The 24,333-nt window shown below is 49.5% G+C and overlaps 1 protein-coding gene across 1 annotated transcript; it reads right to left on the reverse strand.

Moving 5' to 3' along the window:
* Positions 1–1,256: 1,256 nt before the first annotated feature.
* PIRT (phosphoinositide interacting regulator of transient receptor potential channels) lies at positions 1,257–13,012 on the reverse strand. Its single transcript, XM_027519370.1, has 2 exons — positions 12,876–13,012; positions 1,257–4,673 (listed from the first exon to the last, which is right to left on the reverse strand). Exon 2 carries the CDS (start codon positions 4,556–4,558, stop codon positions 4,151–4,153), a length of 408 nt encoding a protein of 135 aa, XP_027375171.1. The 5' UTR covers positions 4,559–4,673; positions 12,876–13,012; the 3' UTR covers positions 1,257–4,150.
* Between the last annotated feature and the right edge of the window lie 11,321 nt (positions 13,013–24,333).

Here is a 24,333-nt window from a genome sequence, read left to right on the forward strand (position 1 = left end):
ACCTCCATATTCACCCTGACATTATTTACAATAGCCAAGATACGGAGACAGCCTGAGTGCTGATCAGTGGATGAATGGATAAAGAAAATGTGGTATATGTACAATGGAATACTTGTTGTTGTGCAGTTACTAAGTCGTGTCCGACTCTTTGCAATCCCATGGACTGTACCTGCCAGGCTCCTCTGTCCATGGGATTCTCCAGGCAAGAATACTGGAGTGGGTTGTCATTTCCTCCTCCAGAGGATCTTCTTGACCCATGGACTGAACCCACATCTCCTGTGTCTCCTGCATTGGCAGGCAGATTCTTTACTGCTGAGCCACCTGGGAAGCTCCTAAATAAATATTACCTCAACAGAAAAATTAAAATTAAAAAAAAAAAAAAAAAGAGCTCACACATACACACACACACACGCTAAAATGGAGGTTTGCAGAAATGAAGTAAGCTGTCCAGGGTCAAAGACCTGGCAAGACCAGATGGGACATGTGCCCAGGTGGGCTGTCTCTAGAATCTGTGCTCCTGACCAATACAGAATCCTCTATGTTTGTAAACTTGGGTCACTTTAATTTTGACAAATGCGGAGGTTGAAAACTGGGAGAAAGAGAACTGAGTGTCTAGGTCTCCTCCCATTAATGATTCTAGGTTATAGAACCCTCTATAAACCGACCACCCTCTCCCACCCACCCCTGCCTCAGCTCTTAGAGTAGGTGGGGCAGCCCAACTGGTCACAGAGGCTGCCAAGTGCCCTGTGTGAACCCCACTCTTCCATGCCCAGGCTGAGGGAGGTCCCTGTTCCCCAGAGACAGGGGGACAGGAAGTCTGGCCCTGTCGTGGTCTTCCTGCTCTGGCTTTCCCCTCCCATGTCTCTCTCCTTAGAGACGTAGTGAATCCTGGAAGGATTTGGAGGAAAGATACACTGCACTGATTTGGAGCTTATTTGTGAAAGTCCTTGTTCTAAATACATCAGTTCCAGGTCTCATCAAGTAGTGGAAGAAAAGAATGCAGAGGCTTAGAGGAAGAAAAGAACTCTGTCCCCAGACTTGTCACCTGTGTGTGAATAGGAATTTTATTTGGCTGCAAGTAATGGACCCCAAAAACAGTGGCTTAAATGAGATGTTATTTGTATTTCCTATAAGACATGGTGCCAGGCAGTCCAGTCTCTTCCCCTGGACCATTGATTCATTCAGGAAGGCTCTTTTTCCATCTCTCAAGAGCAGGCTTGTGGGGAGGAAAGCAGGAGCTTCTGTTCTTTCTGCTCTGTCAGCATCTCAGAGTAGGGTCATCCACTCCCACGGGGCCCCTGAGAAACCAGGCGTGAAACCCACACAGTCCCGTTTCTCCCAGATAGCACATTGCTGGGAAGGGCGTGTGGTGATGGGGTAGGGTGGGGGGCATTTTAGAGGAATGAATTAGTGGACGAGTCTGCAATTCCTGATGGAACAGAATGAAAACACAGTGGACACTGTCAAACAGGATACAATTTAACATCCCATCAGTTCTTTCAGCACTTAGATTAAATGGAATTCTCCCAGACGGAACAGCCATGGGTGAGATAATATAATCCAGTAACCAGACACATGGATGCCTCCATGGCATGGAGGGAGGCATGGTGGTTTTTTTTTTTTTTTTGCCAGAAACATGGCATCTGACCAGGCACATGCATTCCTTAGACTTCCGTGTGGCAACGGTCTTTGGCTAAAGCCCCTCAGCCTGACCCAGGCATACTTCTTGGTCCACAGTCATATGGAGAAGCCCAGCGGAGGGGGTTGGTGAACTGCTTGGAATCTCCTCATTCTTCTTGCTGAGAAACTAGCTTAAGGAGCAGGGGATGTGGGAGAGACTGTGGAAGCCTTCAAGGTCAGTCCAGACCTTGGATGCCTTCTAGAGTCTTGTGGTCCTCAAACTGCCCTCCGCCAAGACAACATGTGGTAGCAGCATCACCTGGCCCCCGTTCCACGGCAATGCCCAGATGACAAGCTTGTGGGGGGAGGAAATGAGACTTGGGACATGTAGATGACCATCGAACCAGCCAGGAGTCCTCCTTGCTTGCTCCCAGGTGGGAAAGCATAGAGGACTCTGAGAATGATAGGGTCGGGCTGTTATGGAATCTGCTTTCATGTCAGAAACCATCCGTAAGCCACATGAGGCGCTGGAACCATAGTGAGTGACATAGTGACTGACGACACCCCATGACGGGCCCTGACTGCCTGTGTGCAGGGGCCAGGTGACCGTGCTGTTTGAATGAGAAACATGGTCATTCTGGCTGAAACTCCCTGAACTCTGGCTCCTTGGGTGGGCGGGGCAGGGGGTGTCCCCATGTCACAGGTACCTGCCTCCACAGAATTTCCCATGATGCAGAGCAAACAAGATGGTGTCCTGACTCTGCATATGGAACCACCTTGATAAAGATGGAGACACCTGGAGGCCTATTAGAGAGAGAGAGGTTGCCAGAGTGATGCAGTCCAGGGCAGGGGCGGAGGCGGGGACAGAAGGCTGAGGTGACACTCCCCTGGTGATCAGATGCTGTCCAATGGGCCACAGGCCTATGGGAGCCTGGCTTCCTCACAGGTACCCTCCTGGTCTGGCCACCTCTGTATGCTGCAGAAAGCCTCTGTTTTGGGGAGCACTTACCTCATGGGGGATTTCTGTGTGGTTATCCCTGGGGAACCCCCACCCAGTCTCTGCCTCAGACCCAGGAGGGCTTCGAGGAGAAGCTGCAGTAAGGCACTTGGGGAAGCAGGTGGCGGGGCGAGGAGCAGGCCAAGGGAGGGGCTCAGGTGACCATTCCAGATCAGGGAACTTGCTCCACGGTTTTCTAATCATATCCTGCTCCCCTCCCCCAGCTCTGCACACACTGTTCCCGCCAAATGCTTTCCCTTCCTGCCTGCCAGTTCTCCTCTTTCCTCCGGTTGTGTTGTTTCTGTTGGCTACACAGCCTCCAGCTAGACCAGACTGCTGCTCCCCCTCCCGCAGCCATGTTCCTGCCCCCACCCTCACAGCCCCAGAAAGGACTCAGCACCCGGTGTCTGACCGCCTGTTGGCCTGGCTGTGTCTTTCTCTTCATGTGGAAGATGAATGCAGGGACCGGCTGTCTAGCTTGCTCTGTCTCAGGGCCTGGCCCCGAGCTGAGCCCTCGCTGAATGTGGGTGGGTGGGTGGGGGCTGGGAGAGCAGAAGTCGGGACTTTCTGAAGTAAGAGCGGTCTCTGGAAACCTCCAGACACTCAGCTGTGGAGTGGAATCTCTGGGTTGTGATTCTCGATGGGGATGAAGCAGAGCAAAAGCTTACAGAAGCCCTCCGCAGCGGCTCTCCACCCAGCTGTTCCAGAATCTGGGGTTGGGGGAGAAGAAAGTTAGGGCAACATGCGCTTGTTCTTGGCCAAGTGTCCAGTTCAGATGGAAGAGTAGTCACAGAGGAGTTAGAAGGTCAAGGGGAGACTGTGATACCTCCCAGCGCATGCCACCACCTCTGGTGTAAATACCGTGTAACTGAAGGTTAAATTGCTTCTCTGACTAACTCCCAGAGCCATTTCTAGGGGAGAATGTGCCTTCTTGGAAAGTGTTTCTTCCCAGTCACACTTCAGTTCTCTTTGGAATGTTTGGTGCTTGTGACTTATCTGATCTCTTGAAATGCAAGCTAGCAACTCGCCCACAGAGAGAGCTGGGGTGGGTAAGCCCAATGGTCAGGACTTCCCTCCTCTCTGCAAAGGGCCTCTGCTGGTCATTCTGGGTTCTGGAAGGGAGCAAATGCAGAATCCAGTTCAGGCACTCAGAAGTGTAAGCAGGATGGATAGTCCATCTCAAGGAATTTCCCAACATGCATAGCGCTTGGCAGAGCACATTCATTAGATGAGTGACACCTGGATGCACAGGCCGAGGTGAAGCCATGGAAGGCGACGGCCACAGCCAGGATCTGGGCGGGGGAGCGTAGGACACAACAGAGACTAAATGAGATCATCCCGGTGCCTCCCAGCCACACGGAGGGCGCAGCCCTGAGCTTGCTTTTTCCCATGGGGCCCAGAAGAGGGTTTGCCTGCATCAGTTTTATGGCAGACTCCACCACCCAAGGGACCAGAGGTGTTGGACTATGGCCATCACACTTTCTCCTGGACAAGGTGTTGGGGTGGTAGGGTGGACAGAGGGCAAGGTTGTCATCAGCGGTTCAGGAAGAAGGACTTGAGGTTCTGGAAGAACACTGACTTTTGTTTCTGCTTCTGTTTCTTCTTAATGATGGGCACCCAGACCAGCCCACATACCAGCATCATGAGTCCCAGAGACAGGAAGGCAGGCCCCACCATCTTCAGGACCTTGAGGCTCATATCGCCCAGGTTCAGGGTGTAGGCCAAGCAGGTGATGACCACACCGAAGAGGAGGATGGCACCACCCACAGACATGATAATGACGGGTTTGCGGTAGATTTCCCAGTTACTCCGGGGAGTGGCGGTCCAGACGGACTCACTTCTGGAGCTGATGCACAGGGAGCTGGCTGTCTGGCTGGGCAGAAGGTCCTTGGACTCTGGAGACTTCTCTTCAACCTCCAGGGCCTTGGGGAGGGCCTCCATGGTCACCGCTTCTAGAGCCTGGGCTCCTGGTACCGGCAACGGTTAGAAGCAAGGGCAAGGACTCTTCACACACCCTTCCTGTTCTCAGCATCCGTCTCCAGCCTGGCTCTCAGTGCTGAAGTCAAAAGGAAAAGCAGATGAGATCTACAAAAATAAGAAGCCTCTCAAGCTGGTTTTTTTTTTTCCCCCATGTGAGAGATAATTCCCTGGTGGCTCAGATGGTAAAGAATCTCTCTGCAATGCAGGAGACCTGGATTCAATCCCTGGGTCGGGAAGATCCCCTGGAGAAGGAAATGGCAACCCACTCCAGTATTCCTGCCTGGAGAATTCCATGGACAGAGGAGCCTGGTGGGCTACAGTCCATGGGGTTGCAAAGACTCAGACACGACTGAGCAAGTAAGACTTTAACCAAGTCTTCTTCTTATTTAATCAGGGAACAATGATGTCCTTTAAAAGAACAAACAAAAGCTATAATTTACGAAATGGCATCTTATTTTCAGACTCAGCCGCTTTCCAGCTGTGTGATCTAGAGTGCGTTACGGCCCTGGTCCTCGGCGTCCCTCCCAGTCACCCTCCTGGTGCCTCAGTCTTCCTCTCCCTTTGTATTTCCTGTTGGGGCACCTCAGCCCCCCTCTCAAACCGCATTTACTAATATCCCTTTTTGTGAGCAGTATGGGAGAGATTTCGGTACACAGCAGTAAATTTACTGGGAAGGTGGGCTGTGTTGGATGAGGACTGAAGGCCCTGAGGGGCTGGGCTGGGAGGAGTCAGTGGAAGAAAGGCCTGGGGTGTGGGCCTCTCGGACTACCCTTGGGTTTGCATGTTGGCTCAGCCCCAGGGGGAGCAATTTGAGAAGGGAAATGGAGGTCCTTTTCCCTTGGAGGCCACTTCTGGGTGTCAGGAGGCAGGTGTAGTGCGTGGAGATGTATCAATATCTGTTGCACAGAACTAGGGAAGGTCAGGCTGCAGGCTGGCGCCAGGAGGGAACACCAGCCTGGGGCTCCAGAGCATGAGGAGGAGAGAATGAACACCACACCTGTCCATCCAGGACCCCAAACTTGAGCAAGAGAAGCCAGATGCTATCTTCCATTTACAGAAGATTCAAAAACGTGTAAGACGATCAGTGCCGCATAGTGGTTACCTTCAGTTGGGGTGGTGACCAGAAAGGAGACTAGATGGAAACTTCTGGAGTGCCATCATGGTCCAACTCTCTATCTGGCCATAGCCGGTTACATGGGCTGTTTACTGTGACATGACTACTCTCATGTGTGTGTGATAAAGATCAGTAAAATGGCATGGACCTAGAGAGGATCATACCAAGTGAAGTAAGCTAGACAGAGAGAGAAAATGTCATATCGTTTATTTGTGGAATCTAAAAAAATGATAGAAATGAACTTAAATACAAAACAGACACTGACCCATAGACATAGAAAACAAACTTATGGTTACCAAAGGGAAAAGGGGGAGAGGGATAAATAAAAAAAAAAAAAAGAAAAGATCAGTAAAATATTTCAGCAAGGAAAATCAAAAAATATAACTAAATACAATATGTTCCTTTTTGGGATTCTGACTAGATGAGACCAACCGGTACATTTTAGGATAGTTTTAGGGAAGTTTGGCTTTGGTTTGGATGTTAAATGCCACTGAGGATTTAAAATGTGTATTTGGGGGCTTCCCTATCAGTCCAGTGGATAGGACTCTCCCTGCTGTGGGCCTGGGTTCGATCCCTGGTTGGGGAACCCAACCCACAAGCCCTGCGGTGTATTTAAAAAAAATTTTTGTATTCACTATAATGACTATACTGTGGACACAGAAGAAAGCGTCTTAATGAGTATAGAGTTATATCTTGAAACCACATACGGGGATGAAATGTCTCGATGGCATGATATACATGAAAACATGAACCTCCAGATCAGATACGACAAACTGTTAAAGGTTATAAAATCTTTTTATGGAAGATGGATGTATGGAAGTTGATTATCTTACTATCTTACCTAAGTTGTTTATCCTACTAGAAACATGTTTGCAAATGTCTGTAATAGATGAGACACTGAGAATACAACCAGACAACAGCCAGACATGTATCAAAGCAGAACTCTGACCCACAACTTGCAGCAACCAGCCTGAGAAACCAGCCTGAGAAACCAGCCTGAGAAACCACCAGCCCAGGAAGCCAACCCTCTCTCTGGAAGTCAGACTTTCAGGAAGTCACACCACTATTCCTAGTAACCAGCCCCACAAGCCTACCAGTAACTGCAGACAACTACTTTTGACAAATACACCAAAACTATTCCACGGGGGAAAGGGAAGTCATCGCAACCAGTGGTGCTGGAATAACTGAATATTCATATGGAAAAAAATGAAACTTGTCCCCTCCTCATACCATCAACAAAAAATGAATTTGCGATGGATCATGGGCAAAACCTGAACATAAAAGTGAAAACCAGAAAGCTCTTAGGAGAAAAAAATAGGAGGATATCTTTGTGACCTGGAAGTTGGCAAATTTCTTAGGACAGAGATGGCAATAACCAAGGAAGAAAAAAAAAATCAATAGATTAGATTTCATCATAATTTAAAACTCCTGCTCATTGAAAGCTACCAGAAGAAAATGAATAGCAAGCTATGGACTGGGAGAAAATTTTAGCAAAATATGTATTGTCAAAAGATTTGCATCTGGAATATGTAAAGAACTACCACATGGGATTAATATCAACACAAACAGCACAATTCGAAAAATGGGCAAAAGATTTGAACAGATCCATTACAGAGGAAGACAGATGAAGAAGAAACCCATGGAAAAAAAACCCTCGAGATTGACATGCAAATTAAATGAAAGATGAAATGCAAATTAAAACCATAAGGAGATACATTCTCTCACTAGAATGGCTAAACTTTAAACATCTCACCACACAAATGCTGGTGAGCGTGGGGAACAAACAGAACTCTTGTGCGCTGCTGGTGGGAATGTAAAATGGGACAGCCACTTTGGAACCAGGTCGAATAGTTTCTTGCAAAGTGAAGCATCCACCTTCCCTTTGAGCCAGCAATTCCACTCCAAGATAAATGGAAACCTATATGCACCAAGTAATGACCAACCTAGATAGCATATTCAAAAGCAGAGACATTACTTTGCCAACAAAGGTCCATCTAGTCAAGGCTATGGTTTTTCCTGTGGTCATGTATGGATGTGAGAGTTGGACTGTGAAGAAGGCTGAGCGCCAAAGAATTGATGCTTTTGAACTGTGGTGTTGGAGAAGACTCTTGAGAGTCCCTTGGACTGCAAGGAGATCCAACCAGTCCATTGTGAAGGAGATCAGCCCTGGGATTTCTTTGGAAGGAATGATGCTAAAGCTGAAACTCCAGTACTTTGGCCACCTCATGTGAAGAGTTGACTCATTGGAAAAGACTCTGATGCTGGGAGGGATTGGGGGCAGGAGGAGAAGGGGACAACAGAGGATGAGATGGATGGATGGCATCACTGACTTGATGGACGTGAGTCTGAGTGAACTCTGGGAGTTGGTGATGGACAGGGAGGCCTGGCGTGCTGCGATTCATGGGGTCACAAAGAGTCGGACACGACTGAGAGACTGATCTGATCTGATCTGATGTGTACCAAGGCTTGTTTAAGAATATTCATCGCAGCTTTGTTCATAGTAGCTCTAATCCAGAAAACAACCCCAATATCCACGAACAGGAGAAAAGATGAACACACGTTATGTGTTCACAAATACACAAAATACTATTCAAGAATAAAAAAGAACCAACTTTGGATACACACACAACTTGGATGAGTCCCATAGATGTGGTGTGAAAGAAATCAGATAGGAATGAACACATATAGTATATGTTTCCACTTATATGATCTTCTAGAACTTTCTAATGACTAATCTAAGGTGACAGATCTCAAAACAGTGGTTGTAGGGGTGGGGAGGAAATAACTGGGACTTTCTGGGGCCAATGGAAATGTTCCATCTCTTTATGTCAGTGTAGGTTACATAAAGGATCCATTTGTCAATGTGGTACACTAAGATTTGTGCATTGCAATGTGTATAAATTATACCCGGTGAAAAAGAATTGTTAAAGTCGTAGTAAGAATAATCGAGTGGGTCAGTCTGGGGAGCAGGTGAAAGTGTAGTTAAACCAAGAACAGTGGAGTGTTGATAATGGTTGAAGTCCTATGATGGAAGACGGGATCCAGAGTAGAGGTGTGGGCAGGAAGCACGTTACCCCAGAAAAGGAAAGTGGGGGTGCGGGCAGGGGCAAAGTGACCCCAGAATAGGACAGAGAAGGAAATCTATGAGGTGAGAATGTCACCTGTTACAGGAACCCTCTGTGCTGATTCTGAGAAAGAGGAGATCCTGAGAGAAAGAGAAGGTACATCTTTGAGAGACTGGGATTTGGGGACAGAAGATGGAGGTGGAGATGGAGACGGGAGTGGAGATGGAGGTGGAGATAAGAGATGGAGATGACAGAGATGGAGGCAGAGATGAGAGAGGATGATGGAGGCAGAGGTGGAGTTGAGAGATAGAGGGAGAGAGAGAACAAGAATTTTACCGTTTTCGCCTCATCTCTGGAAAGATATGTTCAGACGGTAAAGCGTCTGCCTGTAATGCAGGAGACCCGAGTTCGGTCCCTGGGAAGGGAAGATCCTCTGGAGAAGGAAATGGCAACCCACTCCAGTATTCTTGCCTGGAAAATCCCGTGGACGGAGGAGCCTGGCGAGCTACAGTCCACGGGGCCGCAAAGAGTCGGACACGACTGAGCAACTTCACTTTCACTTTCTTTCTTGAAGGAAAACTCTTTCACAGAGCCAGGAGGCCCTGGACAGAGCAAAGACAGGGTTTGGTTGGCAGAACTAGTGTCCAGAAGGGACTGTCTCTAATCTTGTTAGAGCACGTCTCCTTATCTGTGGCATATTTATAATGGGCCAGGTATTTGGAGACCCTGCCTACGAATATCCTTCAATGTTTGCCCTTTGACCTTGTGTTCCCCAGGTTGCTCCATAGTGCTCCCTGACACCGCACCAAACTCTAGACGTGGAGCCACAGACACATGTCCCTCTCTGAAGAGGAGCTCTGGGCGTCCACATTTCCTGGCTCAGCAGCATCTCTGATGAACGAGGTAAAGTGATGTCTCAAATGAGAGGGGAGAGAAGCAGGAACTTTCTGGCTCTTTCTCACACACTCATAGGTTCATTCGCCAAGGGCAGTTGGGTGGGTGGCATGGATCGTGAAAGCTGGTGAGCAACACTGAGTGTCTAGGACAGTAAGGACCATATAGTTTTCCCTCCGGTAGATTCTTGGGTGTCAGAAATGCGCCACTTAACGGACGGCAGTTGAAAGTGAAATAAGCGGGTCACTGCCCTGGAGGTGACCAGAGGCATGTCTGTTCTTACAGGGCTGGACGTTCTCCAGTTGCTCCCCGAGTCCTTGCAGGGCTGGGCCTGGGGCTTCCTCGGCTTCCCGTGCCCTCCAGCAGGTAGCTCAGCACCTGGCTGGGGCTTGGGATCACCAGTCCTGTGTTAAATGACTCACTAAGCAGCAGAACTGCGATGGGAAGATTGAGCATCGCAGGGTCAAGTCTCCATTGCCGTTCCTCCCCATCCATCACCCGTCCCCTTTGCTCTTACAGGGGGTGGAAGGATGGGACTGGCTAACTTGGGGGCAGGAGAGGCAGCTGTGAGGAGCAGGGGGACCGTCTGACTGCCCCCCTCCCTCCCTGGTCTCTGATGGACAGACCTCTCATCAAGGCTGGGTGCTTTCTGCTGGCTGGCCTTCCTGAAGTCTGCAGGGTGCCCCAGTGGCTTCTCCAAACAGAAGCGGCACCTGGTGCATCAGGGGAGGGTCGACACTTCATACAATAACAATAACTGTCATTTCTCCGACTCTCACTAGGGGCTAAGGACCCGGCTGAGTGCCTTTTCGGCAGTGCGTCATTTCCCTCTCCTTACAAGTCACTGAGATTGGGACAATTATTATCCCATTTTGCAGGTGAGGAAACTGAGGACCAGAGAGGTTAGGTGATTTGTCCAAAGTTACTCAGCAGATGCATAGAGAACCAGGCTAGAAATGGGAGTCGTGGAACCTGTTTGGCTGCAGAGCCTGGGTTCGAGTCTATCCTGCTCCCTGTTGGGAAGGTTTTGAGCTTTTGGTTTTCTTTTTAAATGAGGGGAGTGGTGAGTGAGGAGCGCAATGGGGGCCTGGGCCATGAACAGAATTGCAGGGTGGCTGCTTCAGGTGAGGCATCAGGCCGACATTGCTGGGTGAGACTGCTGAGGATGTGCAGGTTGGAGCGTGGGGCCTTGAGCTGCCAGTAGCAGAGCAGCAAGAGGCCTGTGACAGCGGCCACAAAGCACCCCACTCCCCGCCACTGCCATCATCCCAGTAGAGCACAAAACGCCTGGAACCTGCCACTTTCTTCACCTGCAGCATCTCTTAATAGCTCCACGAGGTTACTGTTGTTGTTTAGTCGCTAAGTCACGCCCGACTCTTTTGTGACCCCATGGACTGCAGCATACCAGGCTCCCCTGTCCATGGGATTTCCCAAGCAAGAATACTGGAAAGTGAAAGTGAAAGTGAACGTGTAGTCACTCAGTCTTGTCTGACTCTTTGCGACCCCATGGACTGTAGCCCAACAAGCACCTCTGTTCGTGGAACTCTCCAGGCGAGAATACTGGAGTGGGTTGCCATTTCCTTCTCCAGAGGATCTTCCCGACCCAGGGACTGAACCCAAGTCTCCTGCATTGGCACTTGGGTTCTTTACCACTGAGTCGCCAGGGAAGCCCCAGCTCTATGATGGTGGTACTGTTATTATTATTCCCATTTTACAGATAAGGAAACCGAGGCTCAGAGCTGCTTAAACCCAAGTCATGGTCCTTATACTTGACTGTATTTGCTCAAGGAAGAAGCCTGCCTTTCCCCTTCACTTAACACTGTCAATATTAATAGATTGCCTGATTTGGCCAATAAAATGTCAAAATGCCCAGTTAAATTTGCATTTCAGATAAGCGACGGATGCTTTTACTTATAAGAATGTTCCAAAGGTGACCTGGGACATCCTTACACCGAAATGCATTTGTTGTTTGTGAGAAATTCAAAAGTAGCTGGCATCCTTGTTAATATATCTGCAACCCTGATATGATAGGAGGCCCCATTGTGCTTGGGGCTGGAGTTATCAGTCCTTTTTCAAGCTTCTCATCCCTGACAGGAGCTGGACTATTCTGGGAATTGCAGGGACTGACAACAGGGGAGACACGGCTCATGTCTCCCAGCCAGGAGGTGGCCCAGAGGGAAGGGTCCTCTTGTGGGACAAGAGGGGAGGGCAGGTTGCAAAACACAAGTGACAGAGATAAGAGGATTCCTGAGAAAGACGCAAGCGTGAGTTTCTGTTTGGAATTCCCGAGACGTGGAGGGTCTAGCCTCTCCCCCCGGGGTCCCCACAGCACCCCCACCCAGCTGTCACTGCCGGCCGCTGGCCACCCCCCAACCAGACATTCCATTGGCGACCCTGTCCCCGATGAGGTGAGTGGTGCCCTCGTGCTTGAACTGATAAGGTTTCTGAATCCGCTGCTGCTGTCCCCGGGGCAGGGCCACCCGTCTGTCACCTGCTCCCAGGGCTTCTAGGAAGGGAAGTTCTTCAGCTCCATCTAGACAGGGCCACTCACCTCACTCTTCACGCAGCCGGGGCCCAGGTCCTGCCCCGTAACAAGGTGGAAAAACAGCTCAGGTGGTAACGTCTGCTTTTCCCTGGGTGTGTGGTCCCCAAGGCGCACGTCTCCCTTGCACGTTTTGTCCGTGTTTATATGGGCCAGCCTGCTTTCCCCTTCCCGACACGGAGCGTGCCCAGCCCCTGCCCGCACCTGCCCTGGGCGCCTGCCACACCTGCAGCTGGGAGGATGGACTGGCAGACACTGAGGTCTGATGGGGATGCCTAGGTCTAGTTCTGAGGTCCCTCTGTGGCCTCCGGGACCCGAGGGTGCCTAGCACTTCAAAGTCAGGCTGTTTGGCTCGTCTGTGTCAGCTCGGGAGGGTGGTCCCCGCCCACAGCTGTGGAGGGTGAAGGCTGGTTGCCCTACTACAGGGCAGAGGCAGCCGCCTGCACCCAGCATCTCCTTCTCCAGGTGCAGCGCGGGGCGGGGCAGCCCACCCCATCACCTCTCTCCTCAGCCCAGCCAGCCCTCCTCCCCTTAGCCGGCTGTGCGCATCTACCTCCCACCTCCGGCTCACAGACTCAAGGCGCTCTAAAGCGAAGTTAAAACTGGCTCCTTCCTCCGGGGAAGTGGAAGGAGGGGCAGAGGGCCAGTGGCCTCCTTACTTACTGTGCTCAACGTCCCCCGGGGAAGATGGGGGAGTCCTGGGGATCGCACACAACTGGCGCCAGGAGGAAGCGGGCAGTGAGTTCCTGCTCAAGTCCTGCACCCTAGCCCCCGGGAAGAAGCCTCCCTGGCCCCTCCAGGAGCCGCGTGCAGCGAATCCCAGCGCAGAGCTGGCTCCAGCGGGGTGAGCTCACCAGGATGTGGGCTAATGGGTTAACCCTTGGTGGGCCGCGGGCAGAGGCGCTTGTGATAGGGCTTTGGCTCAGCTCTGCTCAGCCTCTAGTAGATGAAGCTGGTGAAAAATTAATGAAGCTTCTCTGCAGTTGGTCTTCAGGTTTCAGGGAGATTTGGATGAGGCTGGTGTGTGGGCAGAGCCACTCCTCCCAACCCCAGGCTCGGAAATCTGGAGATGTGGGTCCCTGGGTCAGTGGAGTGTGTGACCGTGATGGTGGTGGCTGCCAAAAAGTGGATCACTCAGAGTCTGCACTAGCTCAGTCCAGGGCAGGTGTTGGCCATGGGACCTAGGAGGCCTGTTTGTTCTGGATGTAGGAGAAAGCAAGTGTAGACTTTTTTTTAGCATCCTCGGTTCCAAGACAGCAGGGGTACCTCTGGGAGCACCCCGAGGCCTATGTGTGGGTATCCTATGAGACCCGAGGCCAGGAACCCACAGCTGAAGGTCAGAGGGGCACAGAGGGGCCTACCCCAGCCCCGGGCCCAGATGTTCCTGAACTGGGGGCAAAGCAGCACGTTCACCTTCTCTTCTCCCCCCTTTCCCGATGGCACCCCTGTGCTTTTCATGTTACTTATCATGGTGATAAGGAGCCAGTGAGGAATGTCACTGCAGTGGAGGGGCAGGGTCTCCATCTCTGTTAGCAGTTACCACGTTGTGCTGTCAGAAGCCAGGTGTGAGGTGATGAAGAGTGAATGCGAGTCTGTACCCTGAAGCCAACAAGAAAGCCAGGCTGACCCTCCGTTCTCACACCAACTCCAGGAGGATAAGCCTCTCTTCTCACTGGTTGGGAGCCCCAGGGTGAGACTGGAGAGGTCCCTGCTACGGTAACAGGACTGGGTGAGGACTCCCTAGGTGGCCTATAGGGAAGGCTCTCCTAGGAGGGACCTGGGACGTGCAGACCAGGTCAGGGCGAGATGAAATTTCCAGAGGGGGAAGGCTCTGCAGAGGTTGATGTGGGATGAAGGCCTGAGAAGCAGAGGGCCGGAGGGCAGGCTGTCCACCGAGCCGCCGGGGGTGCTTGAGCTGATGGGGCTTTTCTTCTGGTCTCCTTTGGAAGCTGAGCATTGTCTGTGCAGGGCCTGAGTGACCAGGAGGCCTGGACTTGGAGGCTTTTGAGACTGTTGCTTGCTCTGCTGTAGCTGCCTCTGCAGACCTACAGTCGGTTTGTCAAGCCCGATAGCCTGGCTGGTGAAGAACCCCGGGGGTGACTTACTTTGCAAGGCAAATAATCAGATCATTTCTTTTCCCCTGGTTCAGATTTCTATGCTTTCCTCCACCCTCTGCAGGGTGTGGCAGGCGGTGGAGTAACCGCCATCAGAAACACAAACCCTTATTTAGCATTTCCTCTGTATCAGGCACTAGTCTAAGCACTTTCTGTGTACAGCAATTCACTGATTCCCCCACAGAATCTGAACGGGATGTGAGGTATATTGCTATCCTTATATTTGGCTTTGCACAAATTACTTAACTTCTCCGTGCCTTAATTTTTTCATTTGTTAAGTGGATGTGATCATTGCTACCTTAGATAGCTTTTGCAAGGCTAGCATAAGAAAATGCACATAGAAAGGGCTTGATGAATATATGTATAGCTTCCCTGTAGCTCAGATGGTAAAGAATCTGCCTGCAGTGCAGGAGACCTGTGTTTGATCCCTGGGTTGGGAAGATCCCCTAGAGAAGGAAATGGCAACCCAGTCCAGTATTCTTGCCTGGAGGATCCCACGGACAGAGGAGCCTGGTGGGCTACAGTCCATGGGGTCGCAAAGGGTTGTATAGACTGAGTGACTAACACTACTACATATTGTATATGAATACATAATTCACATATTGTGCTCAGTCACTTCAGTCGTGTCCGACTCTCTGCGACCCCATGGACCACGGCCCGCTAGGCTCCTCTGTCCATGGAATTCTCCAGGCAAGAATACTGGAGTGGGTTGCCATTTCCTTCTCCAGTGACAAAGTGTGAAGTGACTGAAGTGAAGTCGCTCAGTCGTGTCCGACTCTTTGCGACCCCATGGACTGTAGCCTACCAGGCTCCATCATCTGTGGAATTTTCCAGGCAAGAGTACTGGAGTGGGTTGCTATTTCCTTCTCCGAATTCACATATTACATAATCATAATATGTAATACATGGTATATGATTAATGTATCACAGATATAATGTGTATATTATGTAGAGTGTATGTATGTATATATCAATGTATGTATGTACGCATGTGTATGTATGTGTGTGTATATATATATATATATACACACACACACATATATAAGCACATACACAAACTGGGGGGATCTGGGCCCAGGAACAAGTGTCCAGGTATGAGCTGGGCTGTCTGCAGGCTCCTCCCTCACAGGACAGAGGAGGTATATCACAGGCAGTTGTGGTATCAAGGGGGCAGAAAGCAGGCCCAAGCCCTGCCTGGAGGATATCTGTGTGCCCCCATTCCCCACCGTGTAGCTCACAGCTGCTCCAACTCAGCTCTGCCGCCTTCACCCAGCTAGCCCAGAAGTCATGTACCAATGGCACAGGATGGCAGCCATCACCCACGTGACAGGTGTGACAGGGGAACCAATGCTCATTCTTTTTCATCTGTCACCCTTCTGCATGTTTTTTTTGACTGCCCCATGAAGCCTGTGGGATCCCAGTTCCCTGACCAGGAATTGAACCTTGTCCATGGCAGTGAAAGCATCGAGTTCTAATCACTAGACCAGCAGGGAATTACCCCTCTTTCTACATTTTCTTTTTAAGTGTTTTAAAAAAGCAAATCCAAGAATTTTTCCCCCCGTAAATCCTTGCAAGTGGAGATGGGTATGTCTAATGAGGACTACCTTCCTTCCTCTCTTCCTCTTTTTTGAAACAATAACCACAATGCCATCATAAGCTCACCTGAAATGTACACGTTCCTTAATGTTAGTAACCATCCCACACTCACAGATCCCCAGTTGCCTCAGAGATGTCTTTTTATGGTCAAGTCTCCATGAAGAGGGTCCTCCCAAGGGCTGGCCTGACACTTAGTCGTCGTGTCTCCCAAGCTTCGTCTCACCTGTAGCCGCCCCCGCCTCGGCTCACACCGTCTAGTTACTGAAGATTCCAGGGCGTGCAGCTTGGAGAACCCACATTGCAGACCTGGCCGGCTGCTTCAGATGACTGAAGACTTCCTGTAAGAGAAGTGGAAATTGGAAACCACGCTATTTAACGCACATTTAAACTTGCAGAGCTTAAATGGTATCATCTCACATTTCCCTCTTTTTTGCAAGGGCTGGGTCTGGACTTCTGCCTCTGCCCAGGATCTTAGGACAGGGCCTTGGCAAAGAGGTGCTGGTGGTCGCATGGAATAAACAACCAAGAGAACATTCACAAGGCACCTTACAATTTATAGAGGCCGTTTGCCATACTATATATATTGTATATGAATACATAATTCACATAATTATGTCCGTGTCACTTGGTCCTCAAAGCAGCCCGGTGACACAGGCAGGGCCATACTTCCTGTCTGTCTCTCAGTAGGTCACCTCGACGGGAGAAGCCTTTTCATTTTCCAGGGCGTTGGGAAGAGAAGCCACCACCTTCCACCTCTCCTCCTCAGCCCTCACAGTGTTAATCTCTGATTCCCTTCCTTTTCCATCCGAGGTGCCCTGGACAAGGAGCTGGGACTCTGGCCCTGAGTCTCTCCGGGTCTGACCCCTTGGTCCTCTTGACAAATTCAGTTAAGTCAAGTGTCCTCCTCACCAGTCTCTCTGGCTGGTCAAGCCTCTTCCTTTCTAAGTCCCATAGCGCCCAGAACTAGGTTCTTATAGCTGTTTCCTCTGGTGCTTTCATCTTTTGCTTTTTTCTACTTGTGTCTTGAGACCCTTTTTTTTCCCCTTGTCTATCTGTCTGTCTTCCTCCTGGGCTGCTTCTATTTCTCCTACATGACAGTTCTCAAGATGCCTGATTTCGCTGGGAGACACTGCCCCTTTCTTTCCTGCTGCTGCTGCTGCTAAGTCTCTTCAGTCGTGTCCAACTCTGTGCGACCCCATAGACGGAAGCGCACCAGGCTCCCCCGTCCCTGGGATTCCCCAGGCAAGAACACTGGAGTGGGTTGCCATTTCCTTCTCTAATGCATGAAAGTGAAAAGTGAAAGTGAAGTCTCTCAGTTGTGTCCGACTCTTAGCGACCCCATGGACTGCAGCCTACCAGGCTCCTCCACCCATGGGATTTTCCAGGCAAGAATACTGGAGTGGGGTGCCATCGCCTTCTCCGCCTTTCTTTCCTAGTGCATATTAACTGAGCAGGTGGTTTACAGCTGGGTTGGGTTCTGCATGAGGAATTGGATCACCCTGTAGGCAATGGGAGTTTTATCAAGTGGGGGCTGGTGGGTAGAGAACCGGGGACATGAAGGAGGAAGAGACTGGTGGCATTTATGAGAACAAATGAGAGTGGAGTGGGACAGGAAAGAACACCTTCTGGGGATATGGTCCCAGGGTCATCAATACCTGCCAGGACCTGCCCTCCTCATCCAGTGATCTGAGATCCCTGAAGGAGCAGGATCAGAAGGTGGACAGCCCCTGGCAGGGTGTGGTCGGAGGGCAGGAATCGCCTGCTCCTGGGACGCTGCTGCCATCTAGTGGTGAGATTCAGCTAGTGTTGCTCTCTGAAGTTCAGTCAATGCCCAGCAATAGGTCTCTGGCCTGATATTTAACACTGGACTTGATCTGGTCCCATTACTTCGTGGCAAATAGATGGGGAAGCAGTGGAAACAGTGACAGACTTTATTTTCTTGGACTCCAAAATCACTGCAGATGGTTACTGCAGCCATGAAATTAAAAGACGCTTGCTCCTGGGAAGAAAAGTTATGACCAACCTAGACAGTATATTAAAAAGCAGAGACGTTACTTTGCCAACAAAGGTCCATCTAGTCAAGGCTATGGTTTTTCCAGTAGTCATGTATGGATGCGAGAGTTGGACTATAAAGAAAGCTGAATGCCGAAGAATTGATGCTTTTGAACTGTGGTGTTGGAGAAGACTCTTGAGAGTCCCTTGGACTGCAAGGAGATCCAACCAGTCCATCCTAAAGGAAATCAGTCCTGAACATTCATTGGAAGGAGTGATGCTGAAGCTGAAACTCCAATACTTTGGCCACCTGATACAAAGACCTGACTCATTTGAAAAGACCCTGATGCTGGGAAAGATTGAAGGTGGGAGGAGAAGGGGACAGAGGATGAGAGGGTTGGATGGCATCATTGACTCAATGGACATGAGTTTGAGTAAACTCTGGGAGTTGGCAATGGACAGGGACAGGGAGGCCTGGCATGCTGCAATCCATGGGGTCACAAAGAGTCAGACATAACTGAGCGACTGAACTGAACTGAACTGACTTTGGAAAAGTCACCCGGTCACAAAGTTTGCCAATAAATACCCCAAATAGTCTCCACAGTTTCCAAATCTGAAAAAATTATTATTTTCTAGCTTTTGAATAATTTAGACGATTCACGTTGTCATCATATCATCAATATTTACTGTAGGTCCATTTCATGCCAGTGCTTCCCTGGTGGCTCAGTCGGTAAAGAATCTGCCTGCAATGCAGGAGACCCCAGGTTCAATTCCTATGTCAAGAGGATCCCCTGGAGAAGGAAATGGAAACCCACTCTAATATTCTTGCCTGGGAAATCTCATGGACAGAGGAGCTTGGCAGGCCCCAGTTCCTGGGGTCACAATGAGTCCGACACGACTTAGCAACTAAACCACCATTACAAGCCAGGCATGTTTCAGGCTAGACATTGAAAATAAAGAGGTGACCTTGATGAACTGTAGGACTTATGTGGCAAATGAAAGCCAACTACATCAACAATTTCAATCTAGAAGGAAAAATGCTTCAATACAGATATGTCTGTGCTGTGCTTTGAGAATACAAAGGAGGGTTGTCTTAAGACAGATTGGCTTAGAGTGGTAGCTGGGAGGGAAGGGAGAGGCTTCTTGAAGGAGATGATGGCTAAGGTGAGCCTTGAAGAGCATATCGGAGCCAGAGAGGGTGATGGAGGAGTTGCAAGTGGTGAAGATGGAGGGAGTGGTGATGATCAGGAGACAGAAAACAGACCACGGGGACATGTTTTCAGTTTCTCCTTTTATGAATTCCTCAAGCATTCAGTTGTGACTATAAGGGCTTGTCTTGTGGCTCAGCTGGTAAAGAATACACCTGCAATGCGGAAGAAAGACCTGGGTGCGATCCCTGGGTTGGGAAGATCTCCTGGAGAAGGGAAAGGCTACCCACTCCAGTATTCTGGCCTGGAGAATTCCGTGGACTATACAGTCCATGAGGTCACAAAGAGTCGGACACGACTGAGCAACTTTCACTTTCACTTCATAAGGAATTCAATCTAAAATGTGCAGAATGTGTTCTAACCAAGTATTTGATTTATTATTATTATTTTTAAGATTCAGAGTTTTTTTTCTTTTTCATTATCATTTATTTTTGGATGCACTAGGTCTTTTTGCTTTGCATGGGCTTTCTGTAGCTGCAGAGAGCGAGTGCTACTCGCTGCAGTGGTTTCTCTCGTTTCAGAGCATGGGCTCTAGGAACACAGGCTCAGTGGTTGTGGTCTGCAGGCTTTGGAGTGTGGGCTCAGCAGTTGTGGTGCACAGGCTTTGTTGCTGTGAGGCGCTTGAGATCTTCCAGCACCAGGGATCAAATCCATGTCCCCTGCATTGGCAGATGGATTCCCATCCACTGTGCCACCAGGGAAACCCCTTGATTTATTATTATACTAATATGATAGAATTTTGGAGCTGGAAAGGATCCCAAAGAACTTCTGTCTAATGTGTTTACCAATTCTTCTGCTCGTATTTACAATGTGTCCGTTTTCTCCTGCTAAAACGGCAGCACCTTCCTGTGCTTCGGGCTGTTAGGCCGGGGCCTTGATGAAGTCCAGTGTGGACTATGTAATAGTCTGCCCAGGGGTGTCCCTGCCTGGATTAGTTCCCTCATCAGACTTCATTGCAGAAGGAAGAATCCGATGTATTTCTTCCTTCCATTCCTTTTCCCTTCTCCCCTCCCTCTCTCCTTCCATTTATTCTTTTTGTTTGTTTGTTTTTAATCCAACAAATAGTGGTGACTACCTGCTATCTGCCAGACTGGGCATTTTGCTATGGGAGGCAGAGTCAATAGGACAGAGTACTTAGGACCTGGAGACACACAGGACACCCTGGAGGCGGACGTCAGCTGGGCAGCCCATCCTCTGCGGTGATCTTTGTAATCACTTCCAGAGCACACCGGACTTTTTGTGGCATCAGTTACTGGAGGCTCTGGGTGCTCCATTTGGCTTGAGAACCCCTCTCCTGAAAGTCAGAATAGCAACTAAGGAAAGCGTGGGGAGTGTATTAACCCATTTAAGTAATGGGGTCACTTGTTCTGCTGATAATCTCACCAGGGACTTGGAGAAGGACTGTAGCAGTGGATTAAAACCCCTCAAGGATGGACTTTTCCTCTTTAGCCCATAAAGTATGCATCAGGTCCTGCAGAGCCAGTCGCTGGTTTTAAGTGACCTTATCTTGTCCTTCCCACTAATTTCTCTGTGCACCTGTTTGACTCAAGCCAGCCTCCCTGGTGGCAGGGCACGGGGGAGGGGATCCTCAAAATGGATTATGTAATGTCAGTCAGTGTTTGTAGGATGCTGGACACCTGTCCTAAGAACGATGACACTGCAAAGCTATGATGTCCTGCTTTGTTCCTGCTAACCTTACGAAGTGCAGAACTCTGGTGTCTGACCTCTGCCTTCGCCAAGATGACTTTCACACACTGTCTCTTTCCATCCAGCCCAGATAGGTGGACATGCATCATGGATCCTGCCATGTGAATGCAGGGCTAGCCCTTTCCAAGTCAGGGCTCTGTGAAATTTACAGGTGCCTGCAGGCATAATTAAAGTTTTTTTTTCTTTTTAAAAACACAGAAAATTTTTCATCAAATCTTTGCTAAAAAGGTAACATTATATCATTGATTCTACTAAAACATGACTCAACACTTACATCATTACGTATAAATTATGTTCAATGTGGATAGAGTTTGATTTGTTTAATATGATGTAAGACTGGATGTCTCCAAACATAAAGGTAGGTACCACCTTTGAAAGTCCCTAAACGACCTTGAGAGCTCCTTGAAATTCAGGTAAGATTTTTCTAGAATCCTGAGGAGATTCAAGTCCTGTCTATGGTTTCTGCTATTTGCTGAGTTCCTACTGCAAGCATGCCTTGTAATCACATGGTTGTCCCAGCTCCAGGAACTGCCAGATTAATGCTAGACTGCGATCTCTCTGGGCTTCCCTGGAGGCTCAGTGGTTAAGAACCCACCTGCCAAGTAGAAGACCTGGGTTCAATCCCTGGGTTGGGAAGATCCCTTGGAGAAGGAAATGGCAACCCACTCCAGTATTCTTGTCTGAGAAATCCCATGGACAGAGGAGCCTGGTGGGCTATAGTTCTTGGGGTTGCAGAGTTGGACACAACTAAAGTGACTTAGCACACACATGGATAGGTTACAAAGTGATTACTCCTGGGATCCTGTAAATTAAAGTTAAAGTTTGAGGCCCCCTTGGAAATGTTTTCCAAATCTCTGGGTAGTCAACTGGTTGTCAGTTTGATTCTGATACATATAATGACCCTTTGACTCCCTCCTCAGGTTCCATGATTTGTTAGAACGGGTCACAGAACTCACAGCAGTAGTTGACTTCCGTTTCCTGTTTACTGGGAAGGATACAGTGTAGGCAGAGCTGGATGCACTAGATACCCGGGGTGTGTGTGTGGTGGGGGGCAGAGTTTCAATGCCCTCACCAGCACACCACCCCCCCAGCTCCTCCATGGGGTCACCAACCCTGAACCTCTCTGAGCCTCTTCAGTTTAAGGTTTTTCTTGGTGTTCCGTTTCATAGCGTTAGAACCACTGGCATTCCTGCCCTTGAATGAACAAAGCATAATAGCCCACAGGGGAGAATGAGGGGTGAATGTACATCTTTTATCCCCTTTTCACTTACCTCTGGGCAGGAGGCCCTGTCCTGGCCCCCATGCTTAAGAGTAGGGCTCAGCAAATCTTCTCTGTAAATATTTTAGGCTTTGTGGGTCCTGATGTCATTGTTACAACTACTCAAGTCTACTGTTCCAGTGGGAAAGCAGCCACAGACAATAGGTAAATGAATGGGTGAGGTTGTATCTCCATCAAACTATTGACAAACACGGGCAGTGGGCCGGTCTGGCCCCTGGATTGCAGTTGGCCACCAGACCCAGTGGTGCTAAATTTGCATACTCACAGTATCTTCAGTTACTTAAGCTAATATATTCCCTTTTCTCCCTTAAGCCCATTTATGAGATGAGTTTCTGTCTTATGAACTAGAAACAGTCCTTTGTTCTTCAGTCACTCAGTCACGTCCGACTCTTCGTGACCCCATGGACTGTAGCACGCCAGGCTTCCCTGTCCTTCACTGTCTCCTGGAGTTTGCTCAAACTTGTGTCTGTTGAATTGACGATGCCATTCAACCATCTCGTCCTCTGTCATCTTCTCCTCCTGTTGGTCAGAAACAGTCCTTACTGACAACGTAACAGTGAGGAGGAGGATAAGGAAGAAGGGCTGTTTCAAGTCCTTGCTTCTCAGACCTTCCTGCGATAAGAATCACCTGGAGAGGTCATTGACCCGAACACTGGTGGGCTCACGTACACCCGTGCTAGTTCAGCAGATCTGCAGCGGGACCCAGAATTTGCATTTTTAACAAACTCCCAGCGGGTGCTGATGCTGCCGGTCCCTGGACCACATGTAGAAAAAGCTGTCCTGGATCGGTGGCCCTCGGGTCTCAGAGAACCTCAGAGGATTCTGATTCGAGCATCGGAATCACTGGAGGGCTTGTGAAAACACAGGCTCTGCTCAGAGTTGGTGATTCAGTTGGTCTGGGGTGGGGTTAGATAGTTTGCTTCCTAACGAGCCCCCAGGGGATGTTGCTGCTGGACCTGGCTTTGAGGAATGATTCTGGAGGACCCTTGCATGGCCTTCTTCCAGCTTGCCCCTCCCCCAAAGCAAAGATGTCTATGGGGTCAAGGACCCATCCTCTCTGCTACTAGATCAAACTCTGGGCACTTGAGATCCCAGAATTTTTGTCCAGGCAGCCTTGAGCCAGCTTCCAGAACCTGCATGGGGTCATTTCATGTGAAATGGAAAAGAGAATGAATGGAGGTGGAGGTGTTGGTTAGGTTGGCAGGGGGGAGGGGGGAGTTGGTCCAAAAGCTGCAGGAGGCCCTTGCAACTCAGGATGGAGCCAAGGTGGGGAAGAATGGGAGGGTGAGACCCCCACTACCACCACCACCACCACCCCCTGCCCAAACCGTCCTTCCCTAAAGGAGCAGGTGGAATGGCTTCCTCCATTTGGGGCCACCCTGATTGGGAACAGGGCTCATGAGCCATGGTCTCTGGAGTCAGACACACTTAAGTTTGATCCTTGATTCTGATACTTATTTACTTAGTGAACCTCAGGCAAATTACTTAACCTCTCTGAGCCTTGTCTATGAATCTATACAATCCATAAATATGCCGAACATCTACTGCATCACTATTTGGGGTTTCCCAGGTGACTCTGGTAAAGAATCCGCCTGCTAATGCAGGAGAGGCAAGAGATGCACGTTCGATCCCCTGGAGGAGGAAACGGCAACCCACTCCAGTATATTTGCCTGGAAAATCCCATGGACAGAGGAGCCTGTCGGGCTACAGTCCATGGGGTCACAAAGAGTCGGACCCGACTGAGCAACTAACACTTTCACTTTCTCTTGACAAATGCGGTAAGGTTTTTGAAGCACTGAGCGTAAGCCTTGGCACATAATGAATGTTGGACATTATTGTTCTTGTTGGTATCAATGACTCTTTCGTTCAGTCCTCGGGGGGACGTGTTATTTGTGACTGTCCTTTCCGTGCATCCTCAGAGCGCTGGCGTCGTCAGTACCTTGTGAGCGGGGACATGGCTCTTCCGTAGCTGCTTCCCACTCTCTGCACTCACAGCCTTGAGTCTCCGTCTTGAAGAACACAAGTAAAGGATATTAGAACCCAGAAGATGACATGTCTTTTTATAAACAGCTAATCAAAACTAGTAATTTTATAGGGAAGGAGTGCTCATCTTGTTTTTTGCTGCTGTAATTAAAAGGTTCATGGAACTATCTACTTGTAGTCCAGACAATGACATTTATTGAAAGCGATGACCCAAAATTATTTGACCCTTGCTCCTATTTTCC

Source organism: Bos indicus x Bos taurus, chromosome 19 (assembly GCF_003369695.1).
Source record: "Bos indicus x Bos taurus breed Angus x Brahman F1 hybrid chromosome 19, Bos_hybrid_MaternalHap_v2.0, whole genome shotgun sequence".
NCBI classification, from domain to species: domain Eukaryota; kingdom Metazoa; phylum Chordata; class Mammalia; order Artiodactyla; family Bovidae; genus Bos; species Bos indicus x Bos taurus.